Genomic DNA, 12,383 nt, shown 5'->3' with positions numbered 1-12,383 from the left:
AGGGAAAAAATGAATGGGGGGCGGATTTAACGACTGATGGTCCCCACATGCCGGATGGGAAGTTTTTTCAGGCAGAAGGCTCAGCCCTTCCCCAGTCTATAATGAGGAGCCTCAGGTCTTAATCTTGATCTTTCTTCTCTTTTCCTCCTTTAGAACATTTTGGGGAAAGACAATTCCATTTTCGGCTTTTTGGATTTCCTCTGCACTTCCTCCTGCACTTCTCCCCCCCCCCCAACTGCTCTCCCCTCCCCCAAGGATCAGGTTGAAACTTCTCTTGCTCGTGTGGATTCCATTGGTTTCTTCAGTGATGGCTTTAAGCTCAAGAGCTCATGCCTTCTCCGTGGAAGCTTTGGTGGGGAGATCGACCAAAAGGAAACTCCGAGACTTGCGGGATGAGCACCCGCCGCAGGATCTGCTGGAGAAAGGCGATAAGGAGGAAGAGGAGGAAGACAGAGAAATCGGGCTGCTGAGGAAAATCGAGGAATCGGGTCAGTATCATCACCCTTCTCCCCCGACCCCAACACAGCAGCAGCAGCAGCAGCATCCTGCTGCACCTCGGACACCAGAGGCGGCCAGCCCAGGGAGGCTACTTGGCTGTAAGCTGTCTTGGGTGGGCGAGGGTTCCCAAAACTTTGGATAGCCTACTACTGGGAGAAGTTGCCAGAAGGACCTGAGAGGGACTGAGAACCTGCCTCTAGGTCAGAGCTCCCCAGATTCCTTTTGGGATGCACAGCTCCCCAGCTATGGGGGAGCGCAGATGGGAGAGGGGAGGCCCTGCGCTAGGACTGCGGCCCGACGCCCCTCATTCCCTATAAGTGTTGTGGGTTTGAGGGACAAGAGCAGGTTCTTTCCTACTGACCACGGCGGGGGTGGGGTGGGGGTCTCCTTCCCTGAAATACATCACTTCATTTGGAGGCAACTTGCCGTGGCCCCCGACGAGACTCCGTAGCTGAATGACACTGATCAAGTTTCTAGTTCTCTCTGAACCTCAGTTTCTTCCTCTGTAAAACTGAAGGAGTTGGAACAGAGGAATGTTGAGGTTCCTTCCAGCAGTACCAGTCTCTGAAATGGGCCGGGACCTGCTGTCCTGGGGGACACTGGGTGCTTGAGGCAGCTAGGAGGGGAGAAGCTGGAGTTCAAATACTTTCCATTTCTGTCTCTGGGCAGAAAAGAGACCCAAAGCAGAAACTTCAATGACTGCTTTCTCCGGGGGCCACGAAAGTCCGGAAGATAAAGATAACGTCCAGGCAGAGCTGCAAGGCTCCGAGCTATGGCAGAGATTCCACGAGATTGGGACGGAGATGATTATCACCAAAGCCGGCAGGTAGGCAGGGCCCTGGTTCCACGGCCCAACCTGGGAGGGTCCTAGGGTGGACAGCACCAAACATCTCCCACGCCGGGCAGAAACTGCTTGCCAAGCGATCGAGGCTGTGCCCTGCCACTGAAGCACATGCCCATCTCCAACTGCGGGAGTCAGCTTCTCCTTGAGAGCCCACAGGCTGCTGCTTGCCAGTGGGGACTCTCGAGGTCAGACCTTGAGCCCGCTTCTAAACGAGCAGCTTTATTTGCCAGTAAAATTGCTCCAAGTCCTGTCAGTTACATGGGTCAGGGAGTAAATTATCCTACCTGAGGGCCAGAGAGATTCGGAGAAACCCACAGGTGGGAGGTGTGCCTCACCCAAGAAAAATCCTCTCATTTGCACCTAGCTCGGAATTCTCCCTGTGCGCTTCCTCCCATCTTGCTTTAGCAAAGCAACAGAAATAACAGGACGAGCTGAACGTGGAGTTAGCCCCAGACTTATTCCTCGTCACAATTTAAAAGTTCCTAGAGTTCACCTCCCAGAAACAAGTCAAAGGAACCTTTGGGTGTCAATAGAGTTGCTTGTTTTCCCGTTTCCCTTTTGGAAGCAGGTCGTCTGTTAGACCATACACAGGGAGCCCTCCGCTCCTTAGAGAGCACCGACATTTCAGCCGATGCACAGGCGGACCCCCAAGCTTATCCCCTAAAGAGGTCATTTCTTAGGCCTTTTATGCGGCTAGTACTGAATCCTCTTCCCTTCGCACTTGGGAAAGCGAGGAAGCCAGCCTCCCCCTCCCGCAAATGTTTTTCAAGGCCAGGCAGAGCAGAGTGCTTCCCGTCTCTTCTGCAGGAGAATGTTCCCTTCTGTTCGCGTCAAAGTGAAGGGTCTGGACCCCGTGAAACAGTATTACATTGCTATCGACGTGGTGCCAGTGGACTCCAAAAGATACAGGTAAAGGCTGGACGGTAGCTCAAACGCCAGCGGCATCGCTAGCCGGGCAGGCTGCTTGCTCTGACTTGCGAGCCCGGGGCCCCCTAACAGTCAAACAGGCAGATTAAAGAGAAATTCTTCCTCAGCAACGTTTTTTACAACGCAACTCCACTGAGCCCCATCCGCTTCGGCTGGTCTTGCTTTGGTCCCCAAAGGTTTGCGCCTTGTGTGCGGAGGGAAGGGTATCCCGGCTACTTCCTTGGGCACCAGGTTGAGGATCAGGTTCCTATCTTGGTGCTACAGGTCCCACATAGTTCTTGGGAGACCGGCGACACCCTGAAGCTTCAGCAGGAGAGAGGAGGCCTTCATGTGTCCTCAGAGCTGAAAAGGGAAAAGGGACACTGAGTCTGTCATTCTTGTGCCACAGGAACCAGACGCTGTCCTTTCCTTTACCCAGAGACTTCCAAGTCATTGGGAAGTCTTGGGCCCTCTTAAACCAAGGCAAAAGTTATGGGTATAGCCAAGACTGCTGAGAGGAACAGGTTTCCCTCCGGGGCTGGTTTGGTACCTGTTAAGTTTAGGGACTTCGATGTTGGCGGCCATAAACTGTGTGTCTGGGTGGCTGGAGCAGAGGCTGTCCCTGGCCCTTCTCTCAGTCACCCAAGCCCCAACCAGCCCAGGTGAGGGGAACAGGGAAAGCACAACTCAACCAGCTAGCTAGGGACAGGGGTGGGAGGGTGGAGGAGGGAGGCAGCTTGCAAACAGAAACAGCTGTTTGCTTTAGCTTCTGCAGTCTTGTTGAGTGTTTGGGAAGCTGGCCGCACATCTGTACAGTGTCTGGATTGGAAACAGTCCGTGAGTCGCCCCAGTTGCCTCTAGAGGTGGAGAGGGGGAGAAATGGGGGAGGCTCGGGGATCCCAGGACCTCGTTTAGCGAAAGGCCTCCCCCTCTAAACAGGCGAAGCAGAGCCAGCAAAGAGAACCCTGGAGCAGGCGAGCAGAGCACACCTTCCATCCCCCCACTCCCATCCGACTCTTGTCCTAGTTGAAGTTGGGAGGGACGCTCACTGGTCTCAGAGCTTACGAGGTGGCGTAGATCAGGTTTTCCTGCGGTCGGTTCTAGGAAATACAAACCAGACTCTGGGAAATCCCCCGACGCTTCCCCAGCCCAGGCTTGAGCGTTGCGTTGGGTTCCAACAACCTCCGATTATTGAAAGTTTGCTTGCTGCTCCAGACCAGCGCTCACTGTGGGGATCCAAGGACTTTTCCACGTGTAGCCTACGTAGGGCCCTTTTTCCCTTCTGACGGCTCCCTTCCCATGTTGCAGATATGTCTACCACAGCTCCCAGTGGATGGTGGCGGGGAACACGGACCATTCGTGCATCACGCCCAGGCTCTATATCCATCCAGATTCCCCCTGCTCGGGAGAGACATGGATGAGGCAGATCGTCAGCTTTGATCGTGTCAAGCTCACCAACAACGAGATGGACGACAAAGGACATGTAGGTGTGCACTCCGGCTGCTGACCGCTATTGGGGCGGGGGGGGGGAGGAAGGGGGAGGGGGGGAGAGGGAGGGAGAGAGAGAGACAGAGAGAGACAGAGAGAGACAGAGAGAAAGACAGAGAGAGAGACGAAAACTACCAGGGAAACAGGAGGGCAATGGATGAGCCCTCTTCTCCTACTACGCTAGACCCCAGGCTGTCCTAGCGCTAGAAAGGAAAAGCAGACTGCCTGCCCCTGTGGCTTCATTGCCTCTGCCCCTCTCCCCGTCCCCTCTCGGTGCTGGGAGCTTGGGCCCTGGGATGGTGGAGTCTGGAGCGTGGGTGTGGAAAGGGTCTGAGGATTGAGAGATAGAGGACGAGGCCGTAAACCTTAAGGTCTACAGGGAGGGAGCCCGCTCCTCCTGCTAGCACATACCTAACTGCCTGGTCCCTTCGACTGGATGATCTAGAAAGAGAGTATTCGAACCCCATTCTCCCCCACTCTCCAGCATGCCTGCCAGAAAGTAGGAATGGAGTGGGGGGCAGGGGTGGTCAAAGCCAGAGAGGAGATCCCGGTGCCAGGGCCACCCTGAAAGTTGCCTGGCCAAGACCATGGTAAGCGCTTAAGTAACCCCACTGCCCTACTGGGGCACCGCTAAGGCCAGCCTCTTTTCCTCCAAGCAGCTCAGCCTTACTGGACTCTCCCCTTGTTTTCTGCCTCCAACAAACTAGGAAAAGAGGCCTGGGCCGAGCAAGAGAGCTGGACAAGAAGCTCAGGCTACTGGCGCCACTTTTATTCCCCTAAGCGTGAAACTACATGTGGGCAGAAGGCGAAGGGCAACCTCTTTCCTGGGACGGCTCAGGGCTGGTTGGGGCTGGCCAAGGGAGGTGAAGGGAGACGGCCAAGGGAGCTTCAGGCCCAGCTGAGCGCTGGCCGGCTTCTGTAAGAACCCTGCCGGAGCTGTGGAGTTCAAAAGCAGGCAGCCGAGGACTAGCTAATTCTTTTGATCTCCTTGGGGCTGTAGCGGGTTAGTTTTAAACCCTTGGGTTGTTTAGGCCGAGGCCTCTTAGTCCCGGGCAGCTGCTGACCCCATGGACCCCTTTCCCTTTAGATTATCCTGCAGTCCATGCACAAGTACAAACCTCGAGTTCACGTCATTGTGCAAGACAGTCGCTTTGACCTCGCCCAAATCCAGTCCTTGCCAGCCGAAGGGGTCCAGACTTTCTCCTTCCCAGAAACTGAGTTCACCACAGTGACAGCGTACCAAAACCAACAGGTAACTCAGACCCAATCGGGCGCCTGAGATAAGGAGTGGAGAGGGGCGAGCAGTGAGCAGGCCCAGCTGGGTTTAGGGGTCTTGTTTGGTCTGAGGAGACAGTACTGAGGTTTGGAGGCTCCCACGCAGCCAGACTTAGGGAAGCCTGAAAACAAATGCCGCAAACTGGGGCAGACAGGCACCGGCAATGGGCTTTTTCTATGCCTCTTACTGAGAAAATCTATTTGTCTCCCCCTTCTCCTTTTCTATCTCCCCAGATTACCAAGCTGAAAATAGACCGAAATCCTTTTGCCAAAGGATTTCGAGATCCAGGAAGAAACAGGTAAGCAAAGACATCTGTCATAGGGAAGGGTGCTATGAATTTGTGCTGTGGAGTAACAGATTTAATTAAATTTATTTCCTAAAGGTATTCGACTGAGAGGGGAAAAAAACCCAACAGATTTGGGAGACTCAAATCTAGAACTGCAGTAAAAGTTGGGGTATGGTAGGGATGGAGAAATCTCTGTAACTCATCCTTTGCTGGAATTCCATAAAAGGTACCAAATGTTTCATTTCGATTTTCCAGGGGCGTCTTGGATGGACTTTTAGAGACCTACCCATGGAGACCACCTCTCACCCTGGAGTTCAAAACCTTTGGTGCTGAAACACAAAGTAAGTACATTTCTAACCTGCAAGTGAATGTTTATGTGTTAGTAGCATATTAGACAGCCAGGAGGGGAAAAAAAAAAACCAACTCGTTTCTGTGTATACTTTGGTGCTGTATCCCAAGCCTGGATAAGCCTGGTACATTTCAGGAAATTACAACTGTTAGGTCTATTAAAAAATATATTTTTTTGGTCATCCAGACCTATAATTTCATCAGCGTGGGAAACTCCCAGTGTGGAAACTCTGCTGATGCAGACCAGCAACTTGCCTATAATTTATAGTGACACAGTTACGTGGGGCACTGAGATTAAGTGACTTGCCCAGGGTCATTCAACTAGCATTGGTCAGAGGCTGGATTTGAAGCTAACTCCAAGTTTTTTTTCTCTCCACTATACTACCTTGCCTCCTGGACCAGGTTTTTTGATAGGTTTGGGCTTGTTTGTTTTTTGTTTGTTTGTTTGTTTGTTTTTTGGGGGAGGAGTTTGGTGGAAAAGAAATGAGTTTTTTTAAACCTCAAAGACAGACAAAATTGAGAGCCAAATAATTCTTTGTTGAATGAATGAACTCTGCCAATGAGAAAAGTGTGAAAGGTGAAAAAGAAACTGAATCTCAAGATCTCAGCTCTGGTCTTAACCATTTCCTGTCCTTTTCTCTGCTTAACTCATGTTTGCCAACGAATTGAATATGTAAAGAATACAACAAGCTGGGTATGCCTTAACATTTAGGAATATTTGGGGATTAATGTGCTTAGCACTTTTTGTAACATTGGCAAATCTCCTAGATCGTAGTTTCATTTTGTTGGGGCAGGGGGCAGGGAGAGACTTAAAATCGATTAAAAAAAAGAACCCAGCCATGCACAGTTTGGCACCAGTCATTCAATGGAAATCCTCCCCTGACACCTAGGTCATTACTGGAACCCCTTCTTGCTATACAGTGGAAGACATTTTCCTAGAGGCTTTGGGAAAATTTGAGCTGCAAATGAGAACTCTGATTTTAGCATTTGGGGGAGGGAGGGGTGGGGAGGCCACAGCGCTGCCTTCAAGACCTTCAGGAAATGCTGGCTTTTCTGTTCCCGATTTTGGATGCCTTTAGGAAAAGGATTAGCACAGTGCTTCGCACATACTAGGCACTTAAAAGCTCTTGATTTATTGAAAGGACAAAAAATAAGCATGTTTGCCTGCCTATATTCATTATATTTGCAGAACAGCTTACCTCCCAAGGTTTAGAAAGAATTCAGAACTATAGCTGACATTAGGTTTGCAAAATGTTACATACCAGGATAACGGATAATCATGGTACTAAGTAAAGTGTCAGAATGGAAAATGCGTGTAATCTGTTTCAATACATGAGAGAATATAGCACAGTGTCATTGACCCAAAGAGCACCCAGGGAATACTGTCTGACTAAAACTATTTTTTTAGCTTTTCTAAAGGGAAGAGAAAAAAAATATTCCTAATTGTTATTTACTCCACCTAAAGCTCAAGGTGAGGTTCTTAATAGTGTCAGCAAATAGTGGTGGAAGCTGTGACACATTTAGTGACTAAATACACTTCTGAAATTTTGCAAAGTTGTGTAATCAGGTAATAAACAAGCTTTCTATTTTCTGACTTGGGCTACTACTAGTCATGTTAGATCTTCTCTGGGAATCTCTGGTGGTCTTCCCAGGATCCATGGAGAGATTTCAGGGGCTCAATAAATTCAGAAGGGAAAAAAGGTATGTGTGTTTTTTCAATGCAATTGATTTCCTTTGTAATTCTATTATTTTACTATATACATTTAAAGAGCACAGATTTATTATCATTATTATTACTAAAATGATTGTTTGGAGGAATCCACAGGCCTCACCAGCAAGCTAAAGGGATCCATGACACAAAAAACGTTAAGAACCCTTGTTCTCAGGTGATGCCACCAAACCCATTGGACATGGGGCCCCAATTTCAGTGGCTAGTGGTACCTGAGCAACATAATCTGCAGATCATTCTCATTGACTTTACTCTTTAGGGTGGTATAGGCAATTTGAAAGCCTTAGCCTGGCTAACACCTTTTAAACAGTATAGCACATAACGAGACAAAAAACAAATAAAAACCAATCTCCTCAAAATATTACAAGTTGTGATAATAAAGAGAAAACACTAAAGCCTCTCCTTCATTGAGGGGGTGTGTGTTGAAATACAGTTTTCTCCATTATTTAATCTCACTATTAGTCTTGATATTGTGACAAAGAGAAACGTTCTAGTTTTTCAAAAAAGCTTTTTTTCTTTCTGTTATCATATCAGAACTTCAGTTTCCATGAGTGGAGGTAATTGTCAACTCATGGCTCTGGGGTTCAAGCTGTGTGTAGACACACAAGCTGGATTGGGGGTGTGGGAGAAACTTGACTGATCCCAATCAATAATGGGTTATGATTGAATCCAAACTTATTTTGTTGTTTGAGTGTTCTGAAATATTTTTAATAGCCATGTGTGTGGACTGGCCTGAAGCTTCCCAAATCTAATAAGCCACATACTTGGGAGGAGATCACAGTGCAATATAACTGAACAGAAAAGCCTCATTGCTCTTCGATGTTTTGTAATGGGCAACACGTTTCTACTTTTTGAGTTAAGTCACTTTTAGGGACAGAAAGACTATTAAGGGAAATATGGTCCCATGATTTTTTAAGCAAATATGAACTGAACATGTTTGGTTTTAGAAAATAAAATAATAATCAGATAGAATGGAACAGTGACCTTTCAAACATTTGAGGCAGACAGCTTTTATCCAGCAGATTTGATGTTTATGAGATGCCAAAACCACTCGTCATTTTGGGCCAGCACCTTTCAAAACAATTTGTCAGTCCATTGAAAAAAGAAATCAAGCTAGTTATTCTTCTGAATTTAAAACTCCTTTCCCCCTCAACACACATGGACTATCAGAGTCATAATAGATTTCTGCTGTGAACCCTAGCATCAACAGAAGTTACAGGATTAGAGAGCTAGAGCTGGAAGGGAATACAGAGGTCACCTAGTCTCACTCTCTTATTACTGATAAAGGAACCAAGGCCCAGAAGAGGGAAGTGACTTACCCAAGGTCACAAAGTGCAAGAGGTAGAGTCAGCTTTTTTGTCTGATTCTGAATCCCTGAACTCCTTCCACAATGCCAGCTTCCTCTTAGAATGGGAAGGCAAATATAAAGAGTGTTCATAAAAGCCATTTGGGGATACCCAGGGATTGGTATTTTCACTGCCTTTGTCACCCTCAGGTGGAAGCAGCAGTGGCTCCTCCCCGGTGACCTCCAATGGTGGGCCTCCCTCTCCTCTGAACTCCTTCCTTTCTCCACCTTGCTCACCACCGGCATTTCACCTGTCGTCCAGCACCCTCGGAATGCCCTACTCAGAAACCTACTTACACAACTTCAGTTTGCCTCTTTGCTACAAGATTTGCCCGAGTAATCTTTTGAGAACACCACCTCTTGTGTTTCCCGCTCCTGAAAAGCCTGGAAGCACCAATCCTCATTCTCTGCCTCCTTTCATGATGGAGGTACCCATGTTATCTTCTCTGGGAATCCCCAATTTGAAAAATGGCAAAGCTGAAGACTTAAGTGGGCAGTGTCTGCAAATGCCCCATCCTGCCAATCCAATGTTATATGCACCTGCAAATGTGTTCCCATCAACTCCTATTGCCCGAGAAGCCTTAGGTTGTACTTTACATCCTTCCTCTGGCTTTTATGGCTATAACTTCCCCATGCCATCCAGACTGATGAATGCAGCCAGCCATTTCCGAGTGAATCATGGCATCCCAGCTTCCTATCAGGATGCCAGATGTAACCACTCTCATTGGCATCCAACAATTAACCACTGCCTCTAATGTCACTTTGCAAGTTCAGAGAAGGACATGTCCTTACTCAGGAGGGCACCACCAACAAAAGCTGGTGAAGAGGAGCTACGTTATTAGAAGCCATTGCTCCATCCTGAAGTCCCTTACCCCAAAGGGATCGGATGAGTATCTTGTACTTTACAGTAAGCATCCCAGAGAAAGAAGATTTGAAGAAATAACACAGGGTTCTCAAAGCTGACTTTAGGGGAGAACTCCTTTCTGCCCCCATGAACTGGACTATGTGTATTCCATCCATCCCCACTTACACTAGAACTGGACCCGCCTTTTGCCCTTTTGTCATGGCAAATTCTGTCTCCTTCCCCAAATGGATTTACTTCTCACGGTGTTTGGTACAGAGCAAAGGCCTTTCCTGTGCTGACCTCTGTGGCCGTTCTGGAAGGGGATTCAAGTGTCCTTGGAAACCGTTCATTTGCACTCCACTGCTGAAGCCCTGCTAGCAACCTCAATGGGAAGGGACAAACAAGGACAAAAGGATTTAGACTTTTCATGAAACTCTGTAGCTGCTTCCTTTAATTACCTTGATGATAAAATCTGAACATTTAATGCTTAAGGAAAGCAAGATAAATGAAAAGCAAAACCTTCTGAAATAGATCTGATCTTTGGTTTCCTTTTATTTGTTTGGGAATCATGAAGCCTGTTTACTTGTGCCCTTAACTCACTTGCTATCTTAGACTCTTGCCAAAAAGAAAAAAAGAAGTGACTGAAGTTCTCCATGAAGAAGAATAAGAGAGTTTGACTGAAGGGAAGGGTGAAGACATTTGAGTCCACAAATAGGAAAATGACGTGAAATTGGTTGAATCTTACTTTCATGTGTAATTCATGGTGAAATAGACTAGATAAAAGTAATAGCAAAAAAAAAAGAGTGTAAATAATATGTACTTGTCCTAAGCTTATGAATCTTGCATTTCCCCCCTCATCTGATCTTAAAATGCTAAGAAGTATACGGATAATCTATCAAAGGTATGTGAAGACAAATCCAATTTTGATTTCTCATGGCACTAGGTCTAATCATTTTATTAAGGAGAGGCCCACTACCTTGAAAGGGCCTGCTATGACTTTGAATAAGTCCTTCTCCCTCCACCCTCACCCCAACTCTCAGCAAATATGACCTAGAAAGACATTTTAGTCATTGTTCAGTTGTGTCCAACTCTTTGTGACCCCATTTGGGGTTTTCTTGGCTAAAATAGCAGAGTGGTTTGCTGTTTCCTTTTCCAGCTCATTTTACAGATGAGAACACTGAGGCAGAGTGAAGTGACTTGCCCAGGGTCATATCAACGTCTTTTATTTCATACTGAGTGGTTACTCCTTCCAAAGTATACATCTGATACAGAAGAGCATTCCAAAAAACCTATTGCAACTTTTATTTCCGGGTGAGGATGGGGAGGAAGAAGTCAGACTACTATGGTATTGAAACTGAGTAGTCACTTGAGAAGAATTCATATATGGGGCCTAGACAAATGCAATATCTATGGTAAGATGTCGTTCAGTTGTTTTTCAGTTGTGTCCAACTCTTTATGACCCCATTTGGGGTTTATTTGGCAGAGATACTGGAGTAGTTTGCCAGTTCATTCTCTAGCTCATTTTACAGATGAGGAACAGAGACAAACAGGGTTAAGTGACTTGCCCAGGGTCACAGAGCTAGTAAGTTTCTGAGGCCAGCTTTGAATTTAGGAAGATGAGTCTTCCTGACTTCAGGCCCAGGGCTCTTTCCACCATTCCACCTAGCGGCCCCCCCATGCTAAGGTGGATGCTACAATATAGTCCAGGACCAGAAGCCATTCAGACAGGCTTTGAGAATCTAGGGCTTAAAGCGTAACAAATACATTTCATTTCTGTGTACCCCAGAGAGGGGGAAATGTGAGCTAATTGTTAACTGAGGAAAATCTTGTGAATCCTTGATGCAGAGACAGCCATGAGAGTACAATGACCCTGATCCCAAGGGATCATGAGCGAGACCGTCAGGCATCACTGAGAGAAGGTATTTATTTAACTGAAGGATGAACTAAACAATTCTGAAAAGCTCTGGCTTCCTTTCCAGGGGTGGGGAGTGAGGGGGAGGTGCTGCACAGTTTGAGAATGGCTCAGCTCACTGAGTTCAGTCACCCAGAGAAAACTTTTGATAATTGGCTGCATGGAGACAAGAAGGAAAAGGGCAGCCATTGTCCAGATTAAGGGAGGTACATTAACTTTTTATTTCTGGTATTCCATGATTTCAGTTATTATATCATAGGGCCATAGGGTTTAGAATTGGCAAGGACTCAGATCTCATCTACCTTCACTTTACCGATAGGGAAAACGAGGCCCAAGGAGGGGAAGTAACCCAGCTAAAGGCTTCAGAGGATCATAGGAAGAAGACCTTGAAAGAGTGACAATCCAGCTTCCTGCCTCTGAGCAGGCATAGACTTAGCATCTGCTCCAGTTCAGAAGTGCCTTGTGTATAGCAGGTGCATAATAAAGGCTTATTGATTCAAATTCTCTCTTCATGGTTTTTCCTGTCCCCCAACAATGATTCTTCCCTCCTCTTCTCCCTTCCAATCAATTGAGATATCAATGTGTATTGCAGAAACAATGACTTCTTTTGGAATCAAGGACAATGTCCTTGCCACAACAGATCCTGGGCTTTTTTTATTCACCATCCTGTTGACTTAAGCATCAAAAACCAATCATCAAACGTCTTACCCCAAATGGTAAAACCAAAAGAGACTCTGTTCAGCTCAATGTGGGATACTCGAGTCAGGTAATATCCTAATGAGGACCAACTGGACCATCCCCTTTCTGGGGTGGAAAAAATTTAAATACTGAAAATAACCATTCCCTCTCTCAAAGGAGTGGAGTTAACCCTCTTCTGCCCTTCTGTTTAAGTTACTTGCTTTATTCC

General features: G+C 47.1%; 1 protein-coding gene across 1 annotated transcript; it reads left to right on the top strand.

Moving 5' to 3' along the window:
• Positions 1-279: 279 nt before the first annotated feature.
• On the top strand, positions 280-11,956 carry TBX22 (T-box transcription factor 22). Its single transcript, XM_020964500.2, has 8 exons — positions 280-488; positions 1,168-1,324; positions 2,150-2,251; positions 3,557-3,731; positions 4,824-4,988; positions 5,246-5,310; positions 5,554-5,639; positions 8,871-11,956. Exons 1-8 carry the CDS (start codon positions 308-310, stop codon positions 9,473-9,475), a joined length of 1,536 nt encoding a protein of 511 aa, XP_020820159.1. The 5' UTR covers positions 280-307; the 3' UTR covers positions 9,476-11,956.
• Positions 11,957-12,383: the final 427 nt, after the last annotated feature.

This window comes from Phascolarctos cinereus, unplaced genomic scaffold, assembly GCF_003287225.1.
Source record: "Phascolarctos cinereus isolate Bilbo 61053 unplaced genomic scaffold, phaCin_HiC Scaffold_8;HRSCAF=390, whole genome shotgun sequence".
NCBI lineage: Eukaryota > Metazoa > Chordata > Mammalia > Diprotodontia > Phascolarctidae > Phascolarctos > Phascolarctos cinereus.
Note: the sequence above shows the minus strand (reverse complement) of the source record. Positions and strands in the feature narration are given on the sequence as shown.